At 45.5% G+C, this 15,929-nt stretch overlaps 1 protein-coding gene across 1 annotated transcript in view; it reads right to left on the reverse strand.

Annotated features, from left to right (window-relative positions):
* The window catches only part of COL4A5 (collagen type IV alpha 5 chain), a 208,953-nt gene that overhangs the window by 68,732 nt on the left and 124,292 nt on the right, over window positions 1-15,929 (reverse strand). Inside the window, exons 31-34 of the mRNA XM_043974872.1 lie at window positions 15,163-15,330; window positions 14,226-14,315; window positions 8,851-9,000; window positions 6,616-6,714 (exon numbers count right to left, since the gene is read on the reverse strand). Of these exons, the coding sequence (XP_043830807.1) occupies window positions 6,616-6,714; window positions 8,851-9,000; window positions 14,226-14,315; window positions 15,163-15,330 (507 nt within the window). The remainder of the gene's footprint in view (window positions 1-6,615; window positions 6,715-8,850; window positions 9,001-14,225; window positions 14,316-15,162; window positions 15,331-15,929) is intronic.

Genomic DNA, 15,929 nt, shown 5'->3' on the forward strand with positions numbered 1-15,929 from the left:
GATGCTATAAAGGAGAAAGCAAAACTTGTGAACAGAGAGGGTTATTAACACGTGAGCAGGTATCCAAGGGAGGCTGCTAAACGGCTATCCCTGGGCCAGAAGAGAGCATACTGGGAAATAGAACTTGTGCCCATGCGTTAGTCTTACCTCTGGGCCTGGGTGGTGATGACGAGACAGAGAGAGAGGGGGGGTGAGGGTGTGTGTGTGTGTGTGTGTGTGTGTGTGTGTGTGTGTGTGTGTGTGTGTGAGAGAGAGAGAGAGAGAGAGAGAGAGAGAGAGAGAGAGAGAGAGAGAGAGAGAGAGAGAGCGAGCGAGCACTTGGCAAAGCAGAGTCTGTTATTCCTGGCACTCAAGCAAAGATTGGAAAGCTGGAGCTGGAAGGGGCTTCTGAAGCCAGCTAGTCCACCCTCTCATTTTACAGAGGGGGAAACTGAGGACCACAGAGGGGAAGTGACTGCTCCAAGATCCTAGAATCATAGATTTTGAGCTGGAAGGGATGCCAGGGGCCATTTGGCCCAACATCTTCATTTTAGAGAAAAGTAAACTTCAATCCAGTGAGGTGTAATGGCTTGGCCAGGGTTTTGTGGGGACCAATTTTTAATTGGGGAGTGTTAGCTAAGCTGCTTGCCGCAATATTGGGGCAAGGAAGAAGACAGCCTCCTTCAAAACAGAGCAGGATTTATTTAACAAGAACAAACTTTAAAAAACACAAACAGGATCAGTAGGATCAAGGGAAAGGAAATAAAACGGGGAAAAGGAAATTATACAACCTGAACAACACCACCGCCCAGGAATCAGCTGAGAACACACAGCAGTGTCCTGTCGCCTTCCACCTTCAAGCTAGAATGGTGGAAAACCCTCCCTTCTTCCCAGCAGACCCCAGGCTGACCACACACAGCCCCCAGCCAATTGCCTGGCCACTCTGACAGTCACATGACTGCCCTCACTAGGCTTCCAATCATTATAATTTTGCCAGGCCCATGTAGGCGTCAGCGAGTGGTGATGACGTGAGGTGCCAGCGCCATGGCAATGGCTACAACCAGTGGGTGGAGCACCGTGCCATTTGTGGAGCTCCAGAGGCCAGTGTGTGCACCGAGGTTTGTTTTTTTTTTTAAATTCTAGCCAAAAGATGGGGTCATCAAAACCTCAAATAACAATGAATTCTTTACAATTTCATAGGGTATAAGTGACAGAAGTGATATTTGAACCCTCCCTATCCTGAGAGTCTAGGGAAGGAACACTTGCAACAGTCAGAAAGTCATGTGATAGGAGAGAGGGGCACAAATTCTATACCCCAGAGTCCAGAGTTGGCTGCTGTTTCCGTCCTTCCATTGCCTCTGAGTCGGCTTTCCTGAGCATCACAGAGGTGACAAGGTTTGAGCAGCTGCTGACCTGGGTTTCAGCCTTTGGGGCTTCTTTGAAGTAGCTCAGAACATGTGGAAGTGTGGAGGCTGGAGATCAGCACTGTAGAGGTGAACTATATAATATCCTAAGTCCTAATATGGCTATCAGGACTCATGTTAGTCTGGTGAGTTGCAGAAGCCTGATTTCTCCCCCCGCTCTTCCTCGACTCTGCCCTGTTATATTCCATGACCCTGAGTCACGGTCCCAGACATTACCTTCCCTTTTCTGTTTCCAAGACCTGGTAGTGCAGGTAGATTGGAGTATCTTCCTACCACTTCTGCAGATGTAAGAGGGCAAGTGGGAGGAAGTTGAGAAGATGAGATGGCTAGGGGCAGTTGACTGCATAGAAGTGTCTGACTTAATTCATTCTATTTGTAGTAGATGTTCCATAGAGCTCCACCCAGAAGTTCTGATTGAAGGAAATAGGTCAGTGACAAAAAAGGGATGGTAGGAAAATGTATACAGATGTAATTTCTCCAAATACCTGAACTTCATTCTTCCTTGACCTACCCTGGAAAAGACTTTCTGCTACAAAGTTAGAGGTTCAAACGAAAGAAGATGGGGGCAGCTAAGTGGTGCAATAGATAAAGCACCGGCCTTGGATTCAGAAGAACCTGAGTTCAAAGCCGGCCTCAGATACTTGACACTTACTAGTTGTGTGATCCTGGGCAAGTCACTTAACACTCATTGCCCTGCAAAAACCAAAAACCAAAAACCAAAACAAAAGAAAGAAGATGGGGAAAAGGTGTGGCCATGATGACCACAGAGTGGTATCAAACTCAAATAGAAATGGGGGGCCATTAAACTGTACATAAAGATCCCTACAGGTGCATATTGACTTAGAAAACCACATAGCAACCTTATCTATGTTTTGTTGTATTTTTGTTTATTTTGCTGCTATTTCCCAATTACATATGAATCTGTTTCAGGAGACATTTGGGAGTCTTTTGGTCTGGGCCACACATTTAACACTTCTGACAGAGACTGACATTTTTGGCAAAATCATTATTGAGGCAGTTGCTAGAGCCTCTGCTTGTGTAATGGCTAGGGCCAAGAGGAAATTCTGAGACATAGATGCAGAGTAGTTATGCAAGCTGCCTTTCAGAGTTGGTCCTGCTGAAGAGAAGCAGCTCTGAGATTGAGATGGGTTCTGGGGTCCTGGAACTAGCCCTTTCCAAGAAGTCATATTGGTTGGTGAGGCAAGAGGAGGACAAGCTCCCGTACTACAATATTCACTTCCTCCCAAGTGCTATTGGCTCCTTGGCCCTGAAAAAAGGTTCCAGACACATAGCTCCTTCCCTCAGTGATTTCCTCATCTGGGGAAAGTAGAAAGAACAGCAAAGAGAAGTTTTCATTTTCCTAACCTGATACAATGAGATGTGTGCTCCTACAGGGTGAAGTGCCTATAATGATAAATGAATATTGGGGCAGCTAGGTGGTGTAGTGGATAAAGCACGAGCCCTGGATTCAGGAGGACCTGAGTTCAAATCTGGCATCAGACATTTTGACACTTACTAGCTGTGTGACCCTGGGCAAGTCACTTAACCCTCATTGCCCCACCCCCCCAAAAATGATAATGAATATAAAGGGTCATGAAAGAGGGGAGACCCCAAAGTTGAGGATGAGGGGTCAAAAATAGAAAGAAGACCTGTTCTTATTTTAGAAGATTTAGTACATATTCTATACCATAGCTTAGAATTGGTAGCCTCGATCAGAGAGGGCTTCCTTCTTGCCTATCCCTTTCAGGCTGTATCCAGTTGATCAGTGGATAGAGAGCTGGGCTTGGAGTCAGGATGACCTGAGTTCAAATCCAGACACAGAAATTTGCTGGCTGTATGAGCCTGGGCAAGTCACTCAACACTCCCTCAGTTTCCTCATCTGTAAAATGAACTGGAGAAGGAAGTGGTAAACTACTAGAGTATCTGGGCCCAAGAAAACCCCAAATGGGGGTCACAAAGAGTTGGACACAACTGAATAAAACAACAACCCACCTCCTATGAGAGAGCTGATGGCCTCGAGATGCACAGTGAGATATGTATGCACACACACACACACACACACACACACACACACACACACATGTATTTGTACATGGCCAATGTGGGAATTTGCTTTGCTTGACTATGCAGATTTATTACAAAGGTTTTGTTTTTCTTTTAAATTGGAGGTGGAATATAGAGAAAATAAAAGCTTGTTAAATGGAAAATGAAGGGGGAAAAAGAAACCCACCAAGTACACACCATGTCTACATCCACTGCCATGCATTTTTCACAATAACCAATAAACTGTGTGACCGAATATATTAAGAATTTAAGTCTTGTGCATGTGGGGAGAGGATCTTGACAAAAGGAGAGCCAAGACAGATAGGGTGGAGGCTTCAGAGTTGCATATAAGCTGTAGACTTTCTGCTTTGATAATGTTATCCATGGAGTTTTTAATTTGCCTGTAGGTTCAGATTCCTTATCTTGTGGAATAAGTGGCAATTACTTTATATCTGGCACATAATTCCTTTCTTTTGAGGTCCTAGGGTGCAAAGGTTTTCAGAAAGCAACCAATCTGCCATCTTGTTGGTCACATGATCTGTTTTTAATATTTTTCATAATATTCCATTTCATCCCCTAGATTAATTTCAGTGTGATCCCTTGCAGCTGTTAGCTTGGCAATGAGGGGAACAGTTTAGTCGTTTACAGAATGAGTACCCTCTCATGACCAGTGGAAATTCTGCAGTCTTTTAGGAAGGCTATCCCACACATGGGCCAGAGTAAATCTGATTAGACCACAAGCCTGGATGGTACCTTCAGGCAGAATGCCACCTGGTAAACAACTCAAATACTGTATCTCCTTGCTGGATAATTAATACAGTGACACACTGTCTTTCTTTAGGTTTAAGGACTTTGCCACATGACTTAAAGGCATCCTGGAAAAGGTTAAAAGGGTTGCAAATATCACACATGGGAATTTTTTTAGAAATTAATTTTTTGAAATAAGCAAATACCTATTTCTATCCTTCCCACACCCTACCCCACTGAAAAAGAAAATCCTTGTAACAAATATCAATAGTCAATGCCAAGCAAATTTCTTCATCAGCCACATCCGAAAAACTATGTTTCATTCTGTTTCCTGAGACCATCACCTCCCTGTCAGGTAGTGGCTGGTGTGTTTCATCCTCAGCCCTCTGGAATCATGGATGGTCATTGCTTTGATCAGAGATCTCACAGCTTTCAAAGTTGCTTGTTTTGTCCAGTGTTCTTGCTATTGTGTAAACTGTTCTCCTAGTTCTTCTCCTTTTATTTTTCAATGGTTTATACAAGCCTTCAAGATTGTTCATTTTTACAATATTGATGTCATGGTATAAATCGTCCTTCTGGTTTTGCTCATTTCGCTCAGTCTCAGTTCATGAAAATCTTTCCATGTGTCTTTGGAATGATCTTTTTCTTCATTTCCTAGAGTACAATGGTATGCCATTACACCCATATACCACAATTTGTTCAGTCATTCTCCAGTTCATGGGCATCCCCTTAGTTTCTGGTTTGTTATCAAAAAAAGAGCTGCTATACATATTTTGTACATATAGGACCTTTCTCTCTTTGATCTCCTTGGGGTCCAGCCCTAGCAGGGGTATGTATTATTAGGCCAAAAGACATGTACTGTTTGGTAACTTTTTGTTTATAATTCCACTCATAGGTCCCAAGAGCAGAACAAAAATTCTTTTCTGTCCAGATTTTGTTTATTTTGATTATTTAAAATTTTTCCCCAATGAAACTTTCCTCTCTCACCGTGCCATGTACCCTACTACATCTAGGGATTCTCAGCTACGCAATTAAACACTGTTTCTGAGCTTCAATCTGAAGGATAATATTTCCTTTCCAGTTGAAGTTGCCCTTAGGAGTAGGATCACCATATATGCAATGGTATATAAGGGTCATAGCTTTCACTCTTCTAGGCCTCTCATGGATAGACCTGACCAGTCAGGAGTGTGGCTACTAGAAATTAGCACCGTGAAGGCGACCAGAATACAGGAGCCAAGAACGAAAGGAAAGTTGAAGGATGGAGGATGACAAGCCCCAAGGCCAGCAGCTATAGTGACATTGCCCAAGGGGAGGGGGAGGGGGAGGGGAAGGGGAAGGGGAAGGGGAAGGGGAAGGGGAAGGGGAAGGGGAAGGGGAAGGGGAAGGGGAAGGGGAAGGGGAAGGGGAAGGGGAAGGGGAAGGGGAAGGGGAAGGGGAAGGGGAAGGGGAAGGGGAAGGGGAAGGGGAAGGGGAAAGGGAAGGGAAGGGAAGGGAAGGGAAGGGAAGGGAAGGGAAGGGAAGGGAAGGGAAGGGAAGGGAAGGGAAGGGAAGGGAAGGGAAGGGAAGGGAAGGGAAGGGAAGGGAAGGGAAGGGAAGGGAAGGGAAGGGAAGGGAAGGGAAGGGAAGGGAAGGGAAGGGAAGGGAAGGGAAGGGAAGGGAAGGGAAGGGAAGGGAAGGGAAGGGAAGGGAAGGGAAGGGAAGGGAAGGGAAGGGAAGGGAAGGGAAGGGAAGGGAAGGGGAAGGGGAAGGGGAAGGGAAGGGGAAGGGGAAGGGGAAGGGAAGGGAAGGCTGGTTTTTCTCATTTCCCTTATGGTTTCTTCTAGTCCATAATCCTGAGCCAGGCTTCCAGACACACACCCCCTCTTCTCTAATCCTTTCCATGAGCTGTGGGATGGTTCAGGAATTCCCCCACACCCTCCTGAAAAATCTGAGACTGCAAGGAAGAGGAGATTTAGAAAATGGTTTGAGGTAAAGCATTCTCTACCAGAATATCTGGCCCACTTCCTCTATGTCCAATAGCCTATGGGCTCCCAGAATGCTAAGTATTTGAGCATCAGCCACAGGAGAGGGGGCCACAACAGTTGCAGGTGTCACACTAGCTGCAGGGAATGACCTGAGCACTAGATCGTGTATGAGTCTGCAAATACATCCATGTATATATTTCTGTAAAATACATCCGAGGCCTTGCCTGAAAATAAACACCTTGCTTTCATTGCCCTTCTCATGATCTCTTCACATCCCAAGAGCTACAAGAAGCAGCAAGAAACTCTGGCAAAACGTTTGCAACAAGGTGGACCAAACGACACCATCCTTGGGCCAACAAGCAAAGCAACAGAATCCAAGTTTGAACATCATCATACGGGTTCAATACTTCATGGACACCAACAGAGCTGGCTCTTTACCCAAGTGCCATGGTACTTACCCGGTGGTCCGGGAGAGCCAGGCTGTCCTACCAGCCCGAGTTTTCCTGGATCTCCAGGAATGCCTTGAGAGCCTTTGGGACCCAAAACTCCAGGAATGCCTTCCAAAAAAGAGAAGGAAAAAAAGGAAGTTAAGCCAAGGCCAGAGATCCATGACTAACGTCATCAATGCATGTCCCCGAATGGGATGGAGCCAAAGGTTCTGTTCTATCATGGGACGGCCCGTTAGCAATGTAGAACTTCCTTTGCTACTCTGATCTCTCACATCCTATTTTATCCAACACCAAATAATATCAAGCACTAAGTGGGGAAAGGGGGGGTGCTAAGGGGTGAGAAAAAGACCTAGCTTTCCATTTCATTGGACTAAGGGACTCCCCTCAAGATGACTTCTTCGACCAGGGCAGATGGGCACATTCTCTGTCACTTCTGAGACTTTGAGAATTGCCTAAAGTTAACAGCCAGGATATGTCAGTGAACTCGAACCCAGACCTTCCAACCCCCACAGCCAGCTCTTTCTCCACTAAGCCAGACTTGTGACTTGTGTTCAGTGAGTGGTCAACTGACTTTAACGATGCAGTTTTCCCCTTGCCTTATTCTCAAGGGGCTTCGCCGAGGACTGTTGATCCTGCCAAGCTAGAATTGCATTTAGTTGCACAGCCTCAGTGAAGGGACAGACGCCCCACAAAGCCAGATGGCAGACCATTACCATATCAGCACAGCCTCTTCCGCTTGGCAGTCCATTCCCCTGCAAGTAGAAGGCTGGCAAAGTCCTAAGAGCAGCCATCGAGAGCTGGCAAGGAGCTCCGAGGCTGGTTCACCCAGAGGAGGAAATCGAGGTCCAGGGAAGTGCAGAGACTTGCCCAAGGTCACACAGGTGGGAATAGCAGAGTGAGAATTTGAACCCTTCTTCATTTAAAAGTAAAGGGAATTCTTGCTAAGGCTAGGGGTTTACCAGCTAATAAAGAGTCAGGTCATTAATGAATGACTCAGATTTGAGTGGTGATAAGAGCTCAATTTGGATCAGAACCTGTGAAGGGATCATATACAGGTCCTTGAGTTTGAAGACCCGAGTATGAATCCTGCCCCAGATATTTATTAGTTATATAATCCTGGGCAAGGTATTTTACTGCAATTTGCCTCAGTTTCCTCATCTGTTGAAAAACTGGGGGCAGGGGGCAGATAGGTTGCACAGTGGATAGAGCACCGGCCCTGGATTCAGGAGCCCCTGAATTCAAATCTGGCCTCAGACACTTGACACTTACTAGCTGTGTGACCCTGGGAAAGTCACTTAACCCTCATTGCCCCGCCAAAAACCAAATAAAACCAAAACAAAACAAAAAAACCCCAAACCTGGGGCTAATAACACCATCCACCTCTCAAGGCTGTTCTGAATATCAAATGAGAGAATAGACCAAGTGTCCCAAAAGTCTTAGTACTGTTTTAAGCTATTAAAGTTTAGACCTGCACTAAGACTTTTGGAATATTCTGTATATAAACTGCTTTACAAACCCCAAAACATAGAAATGTTAGTTGTTGTTGTTGTTGTTGTTGTTAAGACTGGAAGGGAGTAAATAGCGTTGTTATGGATATTTTATATATAAATATATATGTATATAAAATACATATATGTATCTATGTACATAGATATGTTACAGAGAGTAGCAGGGTATAACTGGTATATTGCTGTTAATATTTACATGATGAAATTCATTTTTTAAAGATGTAAATATTTTTCAATTTGTATTTTTTTTTATAGTTTGTTTTGAAGGGGCTTTTGGCCCTTCTATGATTGCACGGCTAGAGGGAACTTCCAGTGGGGAAACTCCTTTTACCAATGTATGACTTGAGAAGCTAAGAAAGCTGCCTGGGGCAGCACCGAGGGAGTAGGGGACTGGTCCAGGGTCACACGGCCATTATGGGTCAGGAGCAAAACTGGAACTCAGGCCTTCTTGACTCTGAGGAAGGCATGAGGCACTAAACTATGAAATATACAGCCTCTCTCTCTAAATGTACATTCATTGTTATTCAGTCTTTGTGAGCCCATTTTGGGGGTTTTCTTGGCAGAGATACCAGCTCACTTTACAGATGAGGAAACTGAGGCAAAGAGGGTGAAGTAACTTGCCTAGGCTATGTTCACCTTGTTTTAAATTAGTCATTAAATTCGTCTTTTTAACCTAACGTAACCTGACCTCAAGGCCGCTAGAAATATCCTGGCCCAGTTGACTCCATTCCCTTACCTGGTAAGCCTGGTTCTCCCTTCTCACCCTTTACTTTCAGACACTTTGGATCCACTTGTCCAGGAGGGCCTGGAACACCAGGCTCGCCTTTTCCACCTTTTAGTCCTACGGGACCAGGAAATCCTGCCTGACCCAGCCGACCGTCCTCACCTAGAATAGGCACAAAGACAAAGAGATACCTAGGATGTAGTATTGTACATACTCACACAGTATTTATTATAATATATATGTGTATTGTTTATGGTACATTCATATGCACATGTGTTGTCCATGGTGTGTGTTCATCATTCATGGTCCCTACACATCCACAAATAAACACATATATATATATGCATATATATGTGTATATATATACACACACATACAAGTATACACACACATACACACACACACACACACACACACACACACACACACACGACTTGTGCACATCACCCAAGGCCCTTTGTGCACACCAAGCTCTCACAGGGAATCTTCTACACTGGTCATTCACAGCCATGAATAATACAGAATCTGACTGCCCTTTTTCATCATGGCTCCTCTCATATCCTTGACTGGGGATGAGGGTCAGAACACGGCCCTTGCCCCCACTACATGTCTTAGACTTTCCTGCAAAATGCCAGAGGATTGTTTGATTTTCTGGAATGCCCCTGCCTGGTAGATATAGTAATATATGATTAATAAGTGTTTGGTGATTTATTACTATGTCTCCCCCATTGGAGTGTAATTTTTTCAACTGTGGGGATAGTTGCATTCTTTGTCCTGGTATTCCCCAGTGTCTAGTCCAGTGCAGGGCATGTAGTTAAGCATTTAATAGATGCCTATTGATGGCCTGATTTTGGTTCCTTCCAGTAGAATGGAAGTCCCTTGAGGCCAGAGCCTGTCTCTTTTTGTCTTTGAATCTCCAACACCTAGCATAATTCCTGCCATGCCCAGTAGGTGCTTTATAAATGGTTGATGATGGATGTATGTTGCTCATTCCAAATACCCCCTCTCCCTTTCTCTCTCTCTCTCTCTCTCTCACACACACACACACACACACACACACACACACACAAGAGCTCACTCATCCACTCTTTGCTCATGACATACTCAATCTTCCATACCTCCTTCTACAACACACCCACCAAGGATGGATTGGAAAATAGCCTGCTGCTTCTTCAGCTACACCTGCCTTGGGCACACAACTCTCCTCCCCTTTTATCCCCCTTTCCCCAGCTTCTCCCCAGTGAGGCCACCGAGGTTACACGCATCACCCTTGGGGGCCTCAGAGAAGGAAGAGTTGCCACCTTTCAGACATCACCCATAGGCCTCTATGCCTTGCTTAAGGTACCATCCTGTTCGGTCCACATTTCATTGAGATCAGAGCGTTCCTGGGTGTCTTCTTCAAGGTGCTGTACATGTGTCTTTCAACTCTTTCTTTTTGAGTTCCCATCCCTGATGTTTCCACTCCTTTTCCTCCTAGCAACAACCCTCTTATGTTCTCAGCTTCCCCCTCTGCCACCCTCTTCATCTCTCCATCACATTCCTTGGTTCCCTCCATCCTGCTATCACATGGATTATCCAGAATCTATTGTTTCCTCCCCTTTTGCAGAAAGAAGGGGAGGCCAAGGAAAAGAGTATCTTCCACTTCTTCTAAATATGCCAAACAGGGTCCTTGATCTCGAGCAGGAAGGGGCCTCAGAGGCCAGTTAGCCCAATCCCTTCATTTTGCAGATGGGGAAACTGAGGCTCAGGGAGGAAAAGATATTTGTCCAAGGTCACACATAGGATCCTAGATCTAAACCTGGACAGGACTTCAAAGACCATCCAGTCCACCTCCATTTTATGATGACTTGTCTAAGTTAGCCCAGGTAGTCAGTGTTATAGATGAGACTTGAACCCAGGGCCCCTGCCTCTAAAAGCACACCAGCAGCTGCAGGATTTCTCTTCTCCCCCAATTCCTTGTGTTAGGTCATTTCCTAACACAACATTCTCTTGACATGCTTGCGGAATGTAAGCTCTTTCAGGGCAGGAAGTAGTTTATTTATAGTGTCCAGCCCAGCGCCTAGAGGGCCTTACTCACTCACACATCCAATTAACTGCCAAGTTGTGGGCTTTCTATCGAGGACATCTTTCATATGTGTGCCCTTCCCTCCATTCCCACAGCCAGCACCCCTGACGCAGGCCCTCCCTCATCACCTCTTGTTTGAGCAATCAGCCTCCTTGCCTCCAGTCTCTCCCCTCTCCGACCTATCATGCACTAGGGCCCCAAAATGATTTTCCTAAAGCACATGAGGGCTCCCCATTGTTTCCAGGATCCAACACAAACTCATCTGGTTGACTAAGTTCTCCACGGCCTTCTTCCTTCTTAATCTTTTCATACCTTCCATGCTTGGGCACACTATCCAGCCTAGCCATGAAGGCCTACTTGCTGCTCCTCATGCACAACAGTTGACCTCCCATCTCTATGCCTTTAGATTGCTGTCCATACCATCTCCCTTCCCCCTGTGCTTGGAATGCTCTCTCTCCTCACCTGTGTCTTAGAATCCCCAGCTTCCTTCAGGACTCACCCACATTCTCTAGGACCTTGCTGGGATGTCTCACCCCCATATGGGGTCGTGTAACTGAGTGTGGAGGTTGTGAAAAATTTGGCACCAGTAAAAGTTTATGCATACCTATTTTATATATCTATATACCCAGGGGTCACAAGCAGAAAACGTTTAAGAAGCCTTGTACTAGGTGGCTTTCTTCCCCCACCGCTAGTACTCTCCACCAAAATCACCTTGGGTCCATTCTTGTATACATACTCATTGTCTCCCCCATTGGAATAGAAGCCTTTCAAGAGCAGGGGATATTTCTGGTTTTTTTCCTTCCATCTCCTGCACCTAAGACAATGCTTGGCAAACAGTAAGCGTCTAATAAGTGCTTGTTGATTCATTGGTTTCTCAGACTCCTCATCGGTGGTGTAGTTTCATCAACTTCCTTCCTCTTCCTTAATTTCTGGTGTCTCCAGGCTGCCCAACCCTTACCCTATGGAGCTGAGGAGCAGCCCAAGTGCAGGCTCAGTCCACTCTTGGAGGTCTCTCCAGTGACTCCTCCCCCCACAGGGCCCAGCAGTATGCCCCTCAGCTTAGCCTTATTTGGGACGCTAGCAGTCTTCTCCCTCCAATGACTCTCGACTTGGGCTTCTAACTGTTCAATTATCAAAAGATATTTGAATGACTCTTTAAAGCTAATGGGATTTGGCAATAACTTAGAGGGAAAGATTTTCCAAATTGCCACTGGAATTCACACAAATTAAGGAAGTGTCTTTATGGCAGCTTTGCAAAAGTCAATTTTGCAAAGATAAGGATAAATATGTGCCAGAAATTTTTAAATATTTAAAAAATCATACTCTCCAGGCCCTCATTAGGCTGTAAAATAAATTAAAGCAGCAGCAGTACATGAATACTCACCTTAAGTGAGTGGCTATTTCAAGCACTATGAAGGGCTGCAAATGCCAAATAGAGCAGTGGAGCTTGTATTTGCTCGGAGGCCACAGGAAGCTATTGGAGTTTCAGGAACAGGAGAATGCCACAGGCAGACAGTGTGTTTTAGGAATAACACATTGTCTTGTAGACAATGAAAGGGCTTTGGAGGCTGGGAGACCAATCAAGAGGTGTAACTGGAGGGGGGGGCCTGAAGGAAGGTGGTTATTATGTGAGTGGAGAGAAGGGGGTGGATTTGAGAGATGTTGGAAAAGGAGAAAGATTTGATGATTCATTAGAAGTGAGGGGATGAATGAGGGTGAAGAGCATGACACCTTGGTTGGAAGCCTGAGCAACTGGAAAGGCTGTTGTAGTGCCCTCAGCAGAAAATTAGGGAAATTAGGAAGCAGCTCTGGAGGGGGGGGCAAGGGAAGAAGATAAAGAGGTCTATTTTGGACGTCTTGTGTTTGTGATGCCTACAGGAAATCCATTTTAAATGTCTACAAGGCAGGGGCAGCTAGGTGTCACAGTGAATAAAGCACCGGCCCTGGATTCAGGAGGACCTGAGTTCAAATCTGACCTCACACACTTGGCACTTACTAGTTGTGTGACCCTGGGCAAGTCACTTAACCCTCATTGCCCCACAAGAAAAAAAGTCTACAAGGCAGTTAGTGAGGTGAGGCCAGAGCTCAATAGATATATTGATTTAGGCCAATGACAGGGCCTTCTGGTTATATCCATGCATATCGAGTAGAACACAAATGATATTCCAGCAGAGAAGACTGAGAAGGAATGGCCAGAGAGACAGGAAAAGAACTGGAAGTGAGCCCTGTCACGGAAGGCCCAGGCAGAAGAAAGCAGCCAGGAGGAGAGTGTGGTCAAAAGTGTAAGATACTGCAGAGAGGTCAAGAAGGTTGAAAATTGAGAAAAGCACATTAAGCAAACATTAAGCAAGGAATAATTGTTGTTGTTCATCCTTCATTCTTGAAGAGGACTGACGACATCAGGAGGGTGTTGTTGTTCATCCTTCACTGCAGAAGAGGAGCAATGATATCAGGAGGATGATATCTTGACTTGCAAGTGACTTGGATTTAAGTGAGGCAGGGTTCCACAAAGTCATCAGCTTCATGCTGTCCTCCGGGGTCATGGGAGTCCGGTGGCAAGACATAGATCAGGACGACTGGAGATGGCCCCCAAGCCAACAGTGATAATAACCTTTGGAGAGAGTGCTTTTGGGAGAGTGAGGAGATCAGAAGCCAGACCACAAGGTGTGGAAAAGAAGAGGATAGGCAGAGGCATAAATGATCAGGGATAGTTTCTTCTAGGACTCTGGCCATTAAGAGGTAGCAGAATTGTAGACTATTTTGAGAGGATGCCAGGAGTAACTGAAGGTTTTTCAAGGATGAGGGCCCACCTGAAAATGTTTATAAGCAGTGGGAAAGGAGCCAGTGGATACAGAGAGCTAGAAAATGAAGGGAAGAGAGGAAATGGATGATAGAAGGACTGAGCTCCTGGAGAAGATGGGAATAGATGGGTTGAAGGATACAATCAGGAGTAGTTGTAAAGTGTGGGATTGTGAAGAAGAGGAAGCTCACAACAGATGGCTTTGGATTTTTAATAAAGTATGCCTATTTACAAGTAGCTCTAGGTATCAACGAGAAGGGCTATCACATTCGAGCCCTACACTGTCTGACTTTGACCTAAAATCCCATTTAAAAACATATGGGATCCACATTAATTTTGCAAGAAAAGGTTCACGTCCAACAGAAATAGTTCATGTCCCTTAGAAAAGCAAATCAAGCAGATGCCCCCCACCGCCCTTTACAATGTCTGATGAAAATCTCTCTCTTGTATTTCATTTTCACAAGGGAAGGAGATTACACCCTCTTGCAGCCCCCTCGTACAAAACATGAAGCCAAATGTCACCTTTCAAGCCAGGAACACCATTCCGGCCAGGAATTCCTAAAGGCCCCGGTGGTCCTGGAGGCCCCAGCTTCCCCATTTCACCTTTGGCACCTAGAAGCAGTGAATAGCAGAGTTATTCTAGATGAAACCTCAAAGAATGTCCGTGAGGAATTCTCACTTGCCTCTCACCTGAGAAAGACATTGGAGAATTTAGAGCCCAGGGACCACCTAGTCCAACCCTTTCCAGTCACTCTGCAGAGGAAGAAACATAGATCTGGAAGGGACCTTCAAGACAGGTTCACTTCTCATCTCACAAATGAGGAAACTGAGGCCCAGAGACTAGACTCACCCAGAGTCACAGAAGTAGGAGGTGATAGAGACATTGCAGATGCTCATTTATTCCGCATGCTGGGGGACCAAAAAAAAAAGTAACATCCAGGCTGTGGAATACAATGGTTATCACCATCATCTCTGTGACCTTGGGCAAGTCCACTCTCTGGGCCTCAGTTTCCTCAAATGTAAGGGAGAGGGTTGGGACTAGATGGCCTCTGATGTCTCTTCCAGCTCTAAATTTATAAACTTATTGTTATCTTGGATGAGTGCCTTCCCTTCCCTGAGCCTCAGTTTCCCCCTCTATAAAATGAGAGGGTTGGAATAGCTGGTCTCTGAAGTCCCTTCTAGCCCCAGATCTAAGACGTTATGTGTAACCTTGATCAATTCCCTTCCCTCTCTGGGCCTCGGTTTCCTCCTGTGTAAAATGAGGGAGTTGGCCTAGCTGGCCTCTGAGGTCCCTTCCAGCTTGAGGCCTAGGATACTATTTCACATAGCATTCCCACCCAGCTCCCTAAAGGATCCTTTCTTACAGCTAGCCACATGTACCCCCACAGGCAGAGTAAGACCCACGTACTGTCAGTGGTAACAATTTGCAGGAATCAGAGAGAAACCTTTTTTTAATTACCTGAAAGTCCAGGGACACCATCTTGTCCTGGGGGCCCTTGGAAACCTTGAGGCCCCATGATACCAGGCCTTCCAACGTTGCCCGGATGACCTCTCTCACCAGGAGGCCCTGAGACATCAAACCCAGGGGGTCCTGGGTCTCCCTTTCCTCCTGGGTCTCCTGGCAAGCCTGGACGATATAACACAAATACAATCAACCTCTGATCTGCGACGCCATTCAAAGATTCATGCTTATTTTTCCAGTGGGCCTCTCCCAGCAGACCCTGACCAAACACTGCCCAGTGTAAACCCGGCCTGAAGGTAGCCATTGTTGGGGATCTGGAGAGAGAAAAATGATCTGCAAATCACACAATTCGATTTGCAAGGCCATGTATAAAGTTACCATTTCTTTCTAGGACACACTACTATAAATCCCCAAGGAATTATGTTAGCAAAAAATGTACAGGAAACATGCATGAGTTTCTTGTAATATGAAGAATTCAGAGAAGAGCCATGGAGAGAATTAAAGGTAACCTTGATAGAGCAGTAGACATAATGACCACAATAACATAAAGGGATGAGGGGGAGACATCAGAATTCAGAGTAACACAATAACCAATGGGGATTCCAGAGGGCTAGCGATGAAGTAGGCCTCCCTCCTATAGGTAGAAGGGTGGTAAATTCGGACGCCAGCCCACAGGCTGTATCAGGAAACATGGCTTACCTGTAATTCTTTGTGACAAGGGAGGGTTCTAATGGATGGGAGCTAATTGGGAAGTAACTATGAGG

Source organism: Dromiciops gliroides, chromosome X (assembly GCF_019393635.1).
Source record: "Dromiciops gliroides isolate mDroGli1 chromosome X, mDroGli1.pri, whole genome shotgun sequence".
NCBI classification, from domain to species: Eukaryota; Metazoa; Chordata; class Mammalia; order Microbiotheria; family Microbiotheriidae; genus Dromiciops; species Dromiciops gliroides.